General features: G+C 45.8%; 1 protein-coding gene across 1 annotated transcript in view; it reads right to left on the reverse strand.

Moving 5' to 3' along the window:
• Window positions 1-1,222: 1,222 nt before the first annotated feature.
• Window positions 1,223-13,203, reverse strand: part of LOC144612198 (uncharacterized) — a 34,368-nt gene continuing 22,387 nt past the window's right edge. The window contains exons 5-9 of the mRNA XM_078431756.1: window positions 11,525-11,796; window positions 10,683-10,750; window positions 5,857-5,965; window positions 1,963-2,060; window positions 1,223-1,316 (exon numbers count right to left, since the gene is read on the reverse strand). Coding sequence (XP_078287882.1) covers window positions 1,223-1,316; window positions 1,963-2,060; window positions 5,857-5,965; window positions 10,683-10,750; window positions 11,525-11,796 — 641 coding nt within the window. The remainder of the gene's footprint in view (window positions 1,317-1,962; window positions 2,061-5,856; window positions 5,966-10,682; window positions 10,751-11,524; window positions 11,797-13,203) is intronic.

Consider the following 13,203-nt stretch of genomic DNA (forward strand, 5'->3'; position numbering starts at 1 on the left):
GACTACGGATGCTGTCTGTACGGGGTTTATACGCTATCTCTGTGACCGCGTGGGTTTTCTCCGGGTGCTCCGGTTTCCTCCCACACTCCAAAAATGTGCAGGTTTGTAGGTTAATTGGCTGCAGTAAATTGCCCCTCACGGTGTAGGATAGTGCTTGTGTGTGGGGTGATACATGGTGATCGCTGGTCAGCGTGGACTCGTTGAGACAAAGGGCCTGTTTCCACGCTCCATCTCTGAAGCCTAAAATAAAGAATACTTAATTCCAGTGAAGTTTCCTATCAGTGCAAGACTAAACTGTTTAAATGTTGGGATAGTCCCTGCCTCAACTACCTCCTCTGGCAGCTTGTTCCACACATCCGTGGGCTGAATGGCCTAATTCTGCTCCTATCACTTATGACCTTTGTCAGCTTGACGGCAGCTGAATCCAATCCCCTCCATTAGAGTCGGAAGACGGGTCCCGACCCGAAACATCGCCTATCCATGTCCCCCAGATGCTGCCTGACCCGCTGAGTTACTCCGGCGCTGTGTATTTTATTTGTAATCCAGCATCTGCAGTTTCTTGTGTCTCCCCTCCATTTCCTGACGCTGCCCTCGCCCTCCCTCCCGCCCGCACTCACTGGGGTCCCACACACACACGCACTCGTCGCCCACCGCGGGAACCTCACGGCGGCCGGAGGAGCAGGGACCACGTCACAAGCGCATCGGACACAGACTGGGGAAACAGCTTGCATGAGCCGCGTGTGTATTGATGCAGCGTTGCAGAGGGTGAAGCCGGCCGGCTGAACAAAGAGCATAAATACTGGACGGTGCATGTGTGCAGGCGCTGCAGCGGCAGGGGTGGAGAGCCGAGCGCTGGGAAGGTTTGGTGATGAGGCAGGAGGGGATTACACAGTGACCAGCGCCGTGCGTCCACTGAGCCGCTGCACTTCCCATCAGCAACAACAGGGAACATGATGCACGGAGCTCCCAGGAGTTGATACCATCGCCATTAAAAATACTCTTCAATCACATTGATTCACAACACAATTACTTTAATAACATGACAATAACATGAACAGATTTCTCCGGGACAACGCGGGTGCTGGTCAATCGCCTCACACAGAAATATTTTAAATACAATGCAAAATGAAACAAATTAAAACACATTTCAGGTCTCAAACATTCGTTAAATAAATTACATCAATCAGCATCTAACGATTCAATTTACAAACTAACCTTCTGCTTATACTTCGAACAACACTTCAAACGTTGCAAACTCCAGTGTCAGCATTTTAGTGATCACCACTTCAAGAAATCTCACAGGAATAAAGTGAAACCTGCAGGGACCAACAGTTTAATCAAAGTAACCGGAGCAATGAGCCCACGGCACAGAACGGTTCTCCTGACTTGCGGCAACAATAAAAGTGGTTAATTTATTAATCGCAGTGTTGATGAACTCAGTGCGATAACCAGACTGCATCACGACAGCCCCGATCCGAGCGATCCTGCAGTCACAATAACCATCTAATTAAGATAGAGCTCTTAAGGATAGCGGAGTCAGGGGGTATGGGGAGAAGGCACGAACGGGGTACTGATTGAGAATGATCAGCCATGATCACATTGAATGGTGGTGCTGGCTCGAAGGGCCGAATGGCCTACTCCTGCACCTATTGTCTATTGCCTATCCCAGTGGGGGCAGTCTATCCCAGTCGGAAGATGCAGTCGAGAGAGGGTCGGACATGCGGCAATGATACCCATCCCTGGTCCCCAATTCACACAGGGAGTGGGAACCACGGACCCATCCCTTCTACCCCAGACTTCTCCACACAAAGTATCACCAAAAAGAGGGAAATACAGCAAGTACCAATATTGATACTGTTTGAAAACATAATTACTTAACGTAGTTCAAAAGGAAATAATTGAAATAAAAGAAATTAAATAATATAAAGGAAATTATAACACTGACAATTGGTGAACTTTTACCGTTCAACACAGGCTCGCAGGTGAACAGTGAAAGCAGCTGTGTCCTTAAAAACATTCCCACACACGGGGCACGTTTCACGGCAGGTGTGAGCTTTCTGCTGAGAGAGATAAAAAAAGCTCTTCCCACAGTCAGAACATGTGTATGGCCTCTCTCCGGTGTGGGTCCGCTGGTGTCGGTGGAGGTGCCCTGAGTTTACAAAGCTCTTCCCACAAACAGAACATGTGAATGGCCTCTCTCCGGTGTGGGTCCGCTGGTGTCGGTGGAAGTCCCCTGAGTGTGCAAAGCCCTTCCCACAGACAGAACATGTGTACGGCCTCTCTCCGGTGTGGGTCCGGTCCGCTGGTGTCGGTGGAGGTGCCCTGCCCATGCAAAGCCCTTCCCACAGACAGAACATGTGTACGGCCACTCTCTGGTGTGGGTCAGCTGGTGTTCGTGGAGGTTCCCTGCCCGCGTGAAACACTTCCCACATTCAGCACATTCATGCTGTCTCTCCGTTATTTGTCCTGGAATATCACCTGACTTCCCTATTGCCCTCCTTCCGTCAGATGGTGTGAACGGACTCTGCTCACGTTTACTTTGTGGATCTGTGTCCACTCTGGGAGTAGAAGGTTGACCAGCTGGCGTTGGTATGGAGGCTTCAGGATGCCTTCTTAAGTGCCTTGTAAGGTTCTCCGCCGTGGTGAATGCTATAGTGCAGTGAGGGCAGGGATGACAGTCTCCTTGGGTCACGCCGTCTACCGCTGGAGAAGGAAACAGAAATGATCACATTCAGCAAAAAATCCACGCTCTGATTTCGAAGACAGATTAGTAAATGCTTCAGTGTTAATGGAGCTGCTCGGAGATGTTAATTGAAATAATTTACAGGCGTGACTAGTGAAAGATTGTGGGGAGGAGGGATTTATCAATCACCAGATGATTCTGATAAAGACTCGAGGGGGATGGATTCTGTCTTTGATATCCCCCAAGGAACAAGGTACACGTCAGTAAGTTTTTAAGAATTCTTCTAACCCAGTGTGATAACTGGTTTGTTAAAATGGGCAAGTGAAAAGCAAAGTGCAGATGTCAAATAACATCATGAGCTGGGAGTTGCTGAGGACGACAGCAGGGCAAAGGGGCTGACTGCATCTTTGTAAATGCTCAGTGATTCAGCATAAGTTGCTCCAAGGATGTTTTGAATAAAATCAGTGCATCCACAAAGTTTTTGTGCTTCTGACACCTGCGACATCATTCAGCACAATTCTCTGCACTTCACTATTCTGCAAATTTCTCATCCTTACTACAACTGCTGCTTTGTTTTTGATCATAGTTTCTGACGTGCCACTTTAAACATCCGTAATTATTTTACAGTATATTAGTTAAAGTTTGATTGTTTTGAACAATCCCTGTTCCAGGCGTACACTGGCCCTCTCCCTGACCTGTATCTCCGTCACATTGACAAGTGCATCGGTGCTACCTCCTGCACCCATCCAGAACTCATGGACTTCATTAACTTCACCACCAATTTCCATCCTGCACTCAAATTCACTTGGACCATCTTTGACACCACCCTCGCCTTTCTTGATCTCAGTCTCCATCACAGGCTGACATCTATTACAAACCCACTGACAGTCCACAACTACCTTGTCTACACTTCTTCCCACCCTGCTTCCTGCAAAGACTCCATCCCCTACTCCTAATTCCTACGTCTACGCCACATCAACATGAGGGGTTCCCTACCAGGACATCTGACATGTCCTCATTCTTTAGGGAATGGAGGTTCCCCTCTCCCATCAGAGATGAGGCCACACTCCTGTTTCCTCGGTACCCCACAGCTCTGCCTTCCTCCCCCTCTCCCTATTCGTAACAGAGACAGAGTCCCGCTAGTCCTTACCTTTCAACCCATCAGCCCTCACATACAACACATAATCCTCCGACATTTTCGCCACCTCCAACGGTATCCCACCACTAGTCACATCTTCCCATCTCCACCCATTTCCGCCTTCCACAGAAACCATTCCCTCCGCAACTCCCTGGTTAATTGGGCCCTTCCCACCCAAACCACCCCCTCCCCAGGTACCTTCCCCTGCAGGAGACGCAACATCTGCCCCAATACCTCCTCCTTCAAATCTGTCCAGGCACCCCAACAGTCCTTTCAGGTTGGGCAGAGGTTCACTTGCACCTCCTCCAACCTCATCTACTGTGTTCAAGATGTGGACTCTTACACATCGGTAAGACCAAACATCGTTTTGCTGAACACCTTCACGCAGTCCGCCTGAACCTACCTGATCTCCTGGTTGCTAAACACTTTAATTCTCCTACCCATTCCCACACTGACCTTTCTGTCCTAGGTCTCCGCCATTGTCAGAGTGAGGTTAAACGCAAATTGGAGGAACATCATCTCATATTTTGCTTGGGCAGCTTGCAGCCCAGTGGTATGAATATTGATTTCTCTAACTGCAAGTAACCCCGGTATTCCCTTTTTCTCTATCCCTCCCCCACCCAAGTCGCACCAGCTTCTTATTTTCACATAAACAAACAGATAACAAAGGCCCGTTTCCCTTATTCACAAAATTCTGAAGTAACTCAGCAGGTCAGGCAGCATCTCAGGAGAGAAGGAATGGGTGACGTTTCGGGTCGAGACCCATCTTCAGACTGATGTCAGGGGGGGCTGGACAAAGGAAGGATATAAGTGGAGACAGGAAGATAGAGGAAGAACTGGGAAGGGGAAGGGGAAGAGAGGGACAGAGGAATTATCTAAAGTTGAGGTCAATGTTCATTCCACTGGGCTGCAAGCTGCCCAAGCCAAATATGAGGTCCTGTTCCTCCAATTTCCGGTGGGCCTCACTATGGCACTGGCCCATGACAGAAAGGTCATACTGGAAGTGGAAGGGGAAGTTGAAGTGCTCAGCCACCGGGAGATCAGGTTGGTTAAGGCGGACTGAGTGAAGGTGTTGAACGAAACGATCGCCGAGCCTGCGTTCGGTTTCGCCGATGTAAAGAAATTGACATTTAGAGCAGCGGATGCAATGGATGAGGTTGGAGGAAGTGCAGGTGAACCTCTGTCTCACCTGGAAAGACTGTTTCGGTCCTTGGGTGGAGTTGAGGGGGGAGGTAAAGGGACAGGTGTTGCATCTCCTGCGGTTGCAGGGGAAAATGCCTGGGGAAGGGGTGGTTTGGGTAGGAAGGGACGAGTGGACCAGGGAGTTACGGAGGGAACGGTCTCTGTGGAACGCAGAGAGGGGAGGGGATGGGAAGATGTGACCAGTAGTGGGGTCCCGTTGGAGGTGACGGAAATGTTGGAGGATGATTTGTTGGATACTCTGGCTGATGGGGTGGGACATCTCTGATGTCCTAGTGTGAAACACCTCATCCCGGGCGCAGATGCAGCGTAGACGGAGGAATTGGGAGTAGGGGATAGACTTTTTGCAGGAGATAGGGTGGGATGAAGTGTAGTCCAGATAGCTGTGCGAGTCAGTGGGTTTATAGTAGATGTCAGTCACTAGTCTGTCTCCTGTGATGGAGATGGTGAGGTCTAGAAACGGTAGGGAGATGTCGGAGATAGTCCAGAAATGGTAGGTTTCCTTTATTATTTTTACTTTTTTACATATCTTTCATTCATTGTTCTTTATCTCTCTACATCGTTGTTTAATATCTCTCGTTTCCCTCTTCCCTAACTAATCGGAAGGGTCTCGACCCAAAACATCACCCATCCCTTCTCTCACGAGATGCTGACTGTCCCGCTGAGTAAATCCAGCATTTTGTGTCTATCTGCAGCATCTGCAGTTCCTTCCCACACAATTAAAGTTGCCTGCAGTTCCCCGATTTGTGCAGAATCCTCACGTTTTGGGTCTTGGTTTGACATCCACATTGTGGTCCATGTGATTCCCAGATCCTTGGCATAGTCATCACCGTACCAGACCAGCAACTCGCAGTGAGGAGGAACCGGCTTGCAGGTCCTGTAGTAAATGTTGCCCACAGGCAACAAGGTTCTGTTCCTCCTCCTTTCTGGCACAGTTCACAAATCTGCAACACAACAAGCACAGATAGAAGGTACAACAGTCACTTAAAATTATAAGTGAACACAGAACGTAAAGTATATCAGCAAAGTCTGTTGAATGGGAGATGTCCCCAGCCATGGTCCAAATTCAACCTGAAATATTGTACACCCTTTGTCAGCACACTGCTGAAGGAAACTTGAACTTTGTTTCTCTTCCCACAGATGCGGCCTGACCTACGCAGTATTTCCAGTCTTTTCTGTTTTTATGTCTACCTGGTATTACTGTTGTTGGTATTGTATTGATTACTTTCTATTTATCTGCATGTTATTGCGTTAACAGACTTGTTAAGCTGCAGGAAGTTAGAATTTCATTGTGGAACAATTAAACACTGTTGACCCTGGCTGTGTTATTTACAGGGAGGCAAAGACAGAGCAGCTGTGATGCAGCGTGGTGTGAATTGAGTTATTCTTCTCTTGGAATATTGGCTTCACGGAGATACCACAGATTTTAACATCAAGACCTGATTTTAAACTGTGGCATCAGTCTCCCAGTCACAGATCAAGACATGACAGGCTGAATATTTGATGCAAAGTTTTGCAGCATCAGGTGACATTCCAAAAGCACGAGGCTTGAGATAGGAGTTGTGGGTCATGGAGTGATCCAAGGAGAAAGGCTGGTTTAGGCAAGGAAAGCATCGCCCAGACAGAATGCTGATTCTTTCTGGATTAATGAGTAAAATGGACCATTTTCCTTCCCCGAGTCATGTATTTCCCATTCATCCCCTCTTTTAAACTAAATAGTGGGGGGAGGGGGATGTCAAATGGGATAAACAAAGATGGAGTTGAAGGGAAAGAGAGTATAGGAGAGAATGGCCAAGTGTAATAGGAATCGATGTGAAAGGTGAGATGAGTAATGGATTAAAAGTGTTATATATGAATGTGCAAAGTATAAGAAGTAAAGAGGATGAGCTTGAGGCTCAGTTAGAGATTGGTAGATTACAGAGACATGGCTGCAGTAGGATCGCGACTGGGAACTGAATATTCAGGGTTATACGTCCTATAGAAAGGACAGGCAGGTGGGCAGAGGAGGTGGGGTTGCTCTGTTGGGAAGGGGTGAAATTGAGTCCTTTGTGAGAGATGACATAGGGTCTGACGATATAGAGTCACTGTGGATAGAGTTGAGGAATTGTAAAGGTAAGAAGACACTAATGGGAGTTATCTACAGACCCCCAAACAATAGCGTAGATATAGGGTTTAAGTTGCAGCAAGTGTTAAAACTGGCATGTAACAAAGGTTTGTGGTTATGGGAGATTTCAATAGGCAGGCAGACAATAGACAATAGGTGCAGGATGAGGCCTTTCGGCCCTTCGAGCCAGCACCGCCATTCAATGTGATCATGGCTGATTATTCTAAATCAGTACCCCGTTCCTGCCTTCTCCCCATACCCCCTGACTCTGCTATCCTTAAGAGCTCTATCTAGCTCTCTCTTGAATGCATTCAGAGCATTGGCCTCCACTGCCTTCTGAGGCAGAGAATTGCACAGATTTACAACTCTCTGACTGAAAATGTTTTTCCTCATCTCAGTTCTAAATGGCCTACCCCTTATTCTTAAACTGGCCCCTTGTTCTGGACTCCCCCAACATTGGGACCATGTTTCCTGCCTTTAACGTGTCCAACCCCGTAATAATCTTATACGTTTCGATAAGACCTCCTCTCATCCTTGTAAATTCCCGTGTATACAAGCCTAGTCGATCCAGTCTTTCAACATACGACAGTCCCGCCATTCCGGGAATTAACCTAGCAATTAAATAGCAATAATATCCTTCCTCAAATTTGGAGACCAAAACTGCACACAGTACTCCAGGTGCGGTCTCACTAGGGCCCTGTACAACTGCAGAAGGACCTCTTTGCTCCTATACTCAACTCCTCTTGTTATGAAGGCCAACATTCCATTGGCTTTCTTCACTGCCTGCTGTACCTGCATGCTTCCTTTCAGTGACTGACGCACATAGGCCACTCAGATCTCGTTGTACGTCCCCTTTTCCTAACTTGACACCATTCAGATAATACTCTGCCTTCCTATTCTTACCACCAACGTGGATAACCTCACACTTATCCACATTAAACTACATCTGCCATGCATCCACCCACTCACACAACCTGTCCAAGTCACCCTGCAACCTCATGGCACCTTCCTCACAGTTCACAGTTCACAGGGAGACAGGGAAAATCAGGTTGGTTCTGGACCCCAAGAAATTGAGTTTGCAGTGTGCCTTCGAGATGGATTCTTAGAGCAGTTTGTACTCCAGCCTACCAGAGAGATGGCAATTCTGGATTCAGTGTTGTCCAACAAACCAGATTTAATAAGGGAACTCGAGGAAAAGGAACCGCTTGGAGGTAGTGACCATAATATGAATAGTTTTAATCTGCAATTTGAGAGGGAGAAGGTTAAATCAGAAATGTCAGTGTTGCAGTTGAACAAAGGGGACTATGAAGGCATGATAGAGGAGCTGGCCAAGGTCGAATGGAAAAGGATCCTAGCAGGAATGTCGGTGGAACAGCAATGGCAGGAATTTCTGGGCATAATCCAGAAGATGCAGGATCATTTCTTTCCAAAGAGGAAGAAAGATTCTAAGGGGAGTAAGCCAAAGGTTTGGGGAACTTTCAAAGGATAACAGAAGGTAACAAAAAGGGCAATACGGGCTGAAAAGATGAAGTACGAGGGGAAGCTGGCCATGAATATAAAGAAGGACAGTAAAAGCTTCTTTCAGTATGTTAAGAGAAAGAGATTAGTTGGGACAAATGTGGGTCCGTTGAAGGCAGAAACGGGTGAAAATATTGTGGGTAACAAGGAAATGGTGGAGGAGTTGAACAGGTACTTCAGATCTGTCTTCACTAAGGAAGACGTAAACAATCTCCCACATGTACTAGAGGACAGAGGATCTAGGGAGACAGAGGAACTGAAAGAAATTTGCATTAGGCGAGAAATAGTATTGCGTAGACTGATGGGACTGAAGGTTGATAAATCCCCAGGGCATGATGGTCTGCATCCCAGGGTATTCAAGGAGGTGGCTCGAGAAATTGTGGACGTATTGGTGATCATTTTCCAATGTTCAATAGATTCACGATCAGTTCCTGTGGATTGGAGGGTCGCTAATGTTATCCCACTTTTCAAGAAAGGAGCGGGAGAGAAAACGGGGAATTGTAGACCAGTTAGCCTGACATCGGTGGTGGGGAAAATGCTTGAGTCAATTATTGAAGAGGCAATAACGGCACATTTGACAATAATGGCAGTAAAAGGATAAGTCCAAGTCAGCATGGATTTATGAAGGGGAAATCTTGCTTGACTAATCTTCTGGAATTCTTTGATGTGACAAGTAAAATGGATGAAGGAGAGCCAGTGGATGTAGTGTATGTAGACTTTCAGAAAGCTTTTGATAAGGTCCCACACGGGAGGTTGGTGAGCAAAATTAGAGCACACAGTATTGGGGGTAGGGTACTGACATGGATAGAGAATTGGAAGGCAGACAGGAAGCAAAGAGTAGGAATAAACGGGTCCTTTTCGGAATGGCAGGCAGTTGCGAGTGGAGTGCCGCAAGGCTCAGTGTTGGGGCCGCAACTATTCACCATATAAATTAATGGTTTGGATGATGGAATTACAAGTAACACTAGCAAGTTTACAGATGACACAAAGCATGAGGTTATCCACTTTGGTGGCAAAAACAAGGCGGCAGATTATTATCTCAATGGTGTCAGACTAGGTAAAGGGGAAGTGCAGCGAGACCTGGTTGTCGTTGTACACCAGGCACTGAACATAAGTGTGCAGGTACTGCAAGCAGTGAAGAAAGCCAATGGCATGTTGGTCTTCATAACGAGAAGATTTAAGTATAGGAGCAGAGATCCTTCTGCAGTTGTATAGGGCCCTGGTAAAACCACATCTGGAGTATTATGTGCAGTTTTGGTCTCCTAATTTGAGGAAGGACGCCCTTGCTATTGAGGCAGCGCAGCGTAGATTCACCAGGTTAATCCCTGGGATGGCGGGACTGTCATATGAGGAAAGATTGGAAAGATTGGACCTGTATTCACTGGAGTTTAGAAAGACGAGAGGGGATCTTATAGAGACGTATAAAATTATAAAAGGACTGTACAAGTTAGATACAGGAAAAATGTTCCCAATGTTGGGGATGTCCAGAACCAGGGACTACAATCTAAGAATAAAGGAGAGGCCATTTAAAACTGAGGTGAGAAGAAGCATTTTCACCCTGAGAGTTGTGAATCTGTGGAATTCTCCGACACAGAAGGCAGTGGATGCCAATTCACTGGATGGATTTAAAAGAGTCAGATAGAGCTCTTGGGGCTAGTGGAATCAAGGGATATGGGGAGAAGGCAGGCACAGGTTACTGATTGTGGATGATCAGCCATGATCACAGTGCATGGCGGTGCCGGCTCAAAGGGCCAAATGGCCTCCTCCTGCACCTATTTTCTATGTTTCTTTCCCCTCACTTGCCCACCTTTGTCCCACCTTACCTCTCTTTTCCAGCTTTATTCCCTTGTACTCCATCAGTCTGAAAACAGTCCCACCCGAAACGTTGTCTGTCGATTCCCTGCACAGATGCTGCCTGACCCAGAGTTCCTCTCACACTTTGCTTTTACTCCAAGAATCCAGCATCTGCAGTCTCTTGTGTCTCCATTCTTAAATAACCCAGTTATTGCTTATTATTATAAGCATTTGTCTTTCCTTACCTCATCCAGTTCGATTTAGATTCATCCTGTGCATCAATGTATTCAGTGTCATTGTTTGCCTTACTGATCTATAAAAGAGATATTTGGTTAAAAAAAACCACATTGATAAAGAAAACAAACGTGAAGCTTACAGTTCCCAGTTCCCTTCAACTAACTACCACTTCACCTATTTTACTTGATTACACTTTTATATCAGAGCACTCGAAAATTCCTGTGAATTAAATCACATGGCAAAGAAACCCCAAGAATATAATAAACATTTTGCACAATTTCAAGGAGCTTTGTCGGGTTGTAATAGATTCTTTAATTTTGGTAATGTCACTGTGCTAATGATTTCTGATTAGTCAGAAACGTTCAATGTATTCTCAAACAAGGAGGTCGGACATCAGGGTGAAAGAGGGGCAGCAGAGCAGGAAGGAGATGGGGCACTGAGTCAGCTCAGAGATTGGGTGAGGCAGAGGGATGCCAGTCTGAGCAGTGAAGTGGAATCACTGGAACAGAAGAGAAAGACAAAGAGCACAGACCCTTCAGTCTCTATTCACATTGACAACCAAATTAAAATGGAAACATGTAATTAAGAATCTAAGTTACAGAAATTATTTTCAGTTAGCTTCAAACTGTTTCTTTATTGGTAAGAAACTTGAAGACTTTGATTAGAATATAAAATAATTCAGCTACAAAAAAATTGTAATAAAAACAGAGAATTCAGGAGATACCCAGCAAGGCAGGCAGCATTCGTGGAGGATAAAACACAGCTCAGATTTCAGGATGATGATCTTTCTTCAACAAATGTTATCAAACCTGCTGAGCATTTTCCATGATGAGCTATTGGAACCACTTACCGCCCATGAATAACCACTGATAGCAGCTTCTTCTTCATTTGAAACTTCTCCTCCATAGGGTCCAAAATAAATGCCCCTGGGAATAACCTTCCCTTCATTCCAGACGCCAAGATCGGCTTTACGAATTTTGGACGTGGCAATGCTGAGGCCCTCTGGTAGAGTAAAATGAGCTCTATCGCGGCGATTGCAATCAATGACAGTGTCCTTCATTAAGATTGGTGGGCCATGCACAGGGCATTCTTCAATAAAAAATGTCTCACAGGCTTCACAAACTAAAACGGAAAATATAAAATTAAGAACTGATCAGGGTGTTGGCGTTATTGAAAATGGCTGCACTTGGTACTGAAAATGCTTGTTGATCCACAAAAGATGTTATCTTATTAAAAGTATTTCAGAATATAATACGACCATGATGTAGATGTTGTGCAGAAGATCTTGGAAAAATTACTCTTTCCAAAATTACTCTTCTGAGGAAGCATTGAAAATGTGAGAGATTAATAGTGGCCGATTTGTGAAGAATCCCTTTGTGATGTTTGTCCCCCATGAATATCTTCAGGGTAAGATGCCGCTATTAAATTCAAAATGGCTGCCGTGTTGAACTGTATGGATATTTATAAACATCAAGAGAAAAATCATGACCATGGAATATAATTTTGCATTTAGTAATAACAAGCATGATGTAATGCAGAGTATGTTTAACGGTAACAGTGCTGCAGTGCATGGAGTCAACTCCAAGAAACGTGTTTTGAAGGATAAAAGTAACAGTCTATTATGTGAACTTATGAAGCATTTGTAACAAGGCAGATGAATTAAGACCATTGACATAGGTGCAGGAGTAAGCCATTCGGCCCTTCGAGCCAGCACCACCATTCAATGTGATCATGGCTAATCATCCACAATCAGTTCCCTGTTCCTGCCTTCTCCCCATATCCCTCGATTCCGCTAGCCCCAAGAGCTCTATCTAACTCTCTTTTGAATGCAGCCAGTGAATTGGCCTCCACTGCCTTCTGAGGCAGAGAATTCCACAAATTCACAACTCTCTGGGTGAAAATGTTTTTCCTCATCTCGGTTCTAAATGGCCTACCCCTTATTCTTAAACTGTGGTCCCTGGTTTTGGACTCTCCCAACATCATAGAAACATCTAAAATAGGTGCAGGAGGAGGCCATTTGGCCCTTCACAGTGCTCATGGCTGATCATCCACAATCAGTAACCTGTACCTGCCTTCTCCCCATATCTCTGGAATCCACCAGCTCCAAGAGCTCTACCGAACTCTTAAATTCATTCAGTGAATTGGCCTCCATTGCCTGCTGTGGCAGAGAATTCTACAAATTCACAACTCTCTGGGTGAAAAAGTTTCTTCTCACCTCAGTTTTAAATGGCCTCCCCTTTATTCTTAGAATGTGTCCCCTGGTTCTGGACTCCCCCAAGATTGGGAACATTTTTCCTGCATCTGCCTTGTCCAGTCCCTTTATAATTTTATGTCTCTTTAAGATCCCCTCTCATCATTCTAAACTCCAGTGAATGTAACCATAGTCTTTCCAATCTTTCCTCATATGACAGTCCCTCCATCCCAGGGATTAACCTCGTGAACCTACACTGCACTGCCTAAATAGGAAGGACGTCCTACCTCAAATTAGGAGACAAAAACGGCACACAATACTCCAAATGTGGTCTCACC

Source organism: Rhinoraja longicauda, chromosome 43, assembly GCF_053455715.1.
Source record: "Rhinoraja longicauda isolate Sanriku21f chromosome 43, sRhiLon1.1, whole genome shotgun sequence".
Taxonomy (NCBI): domain Eukaryota; kingdom Metazoa; phylum Chordata; class Chondrichthyes; order Rajiformes; family Arhynchobatidae; genus Rhinoraja; species Rhinoraja longicauda.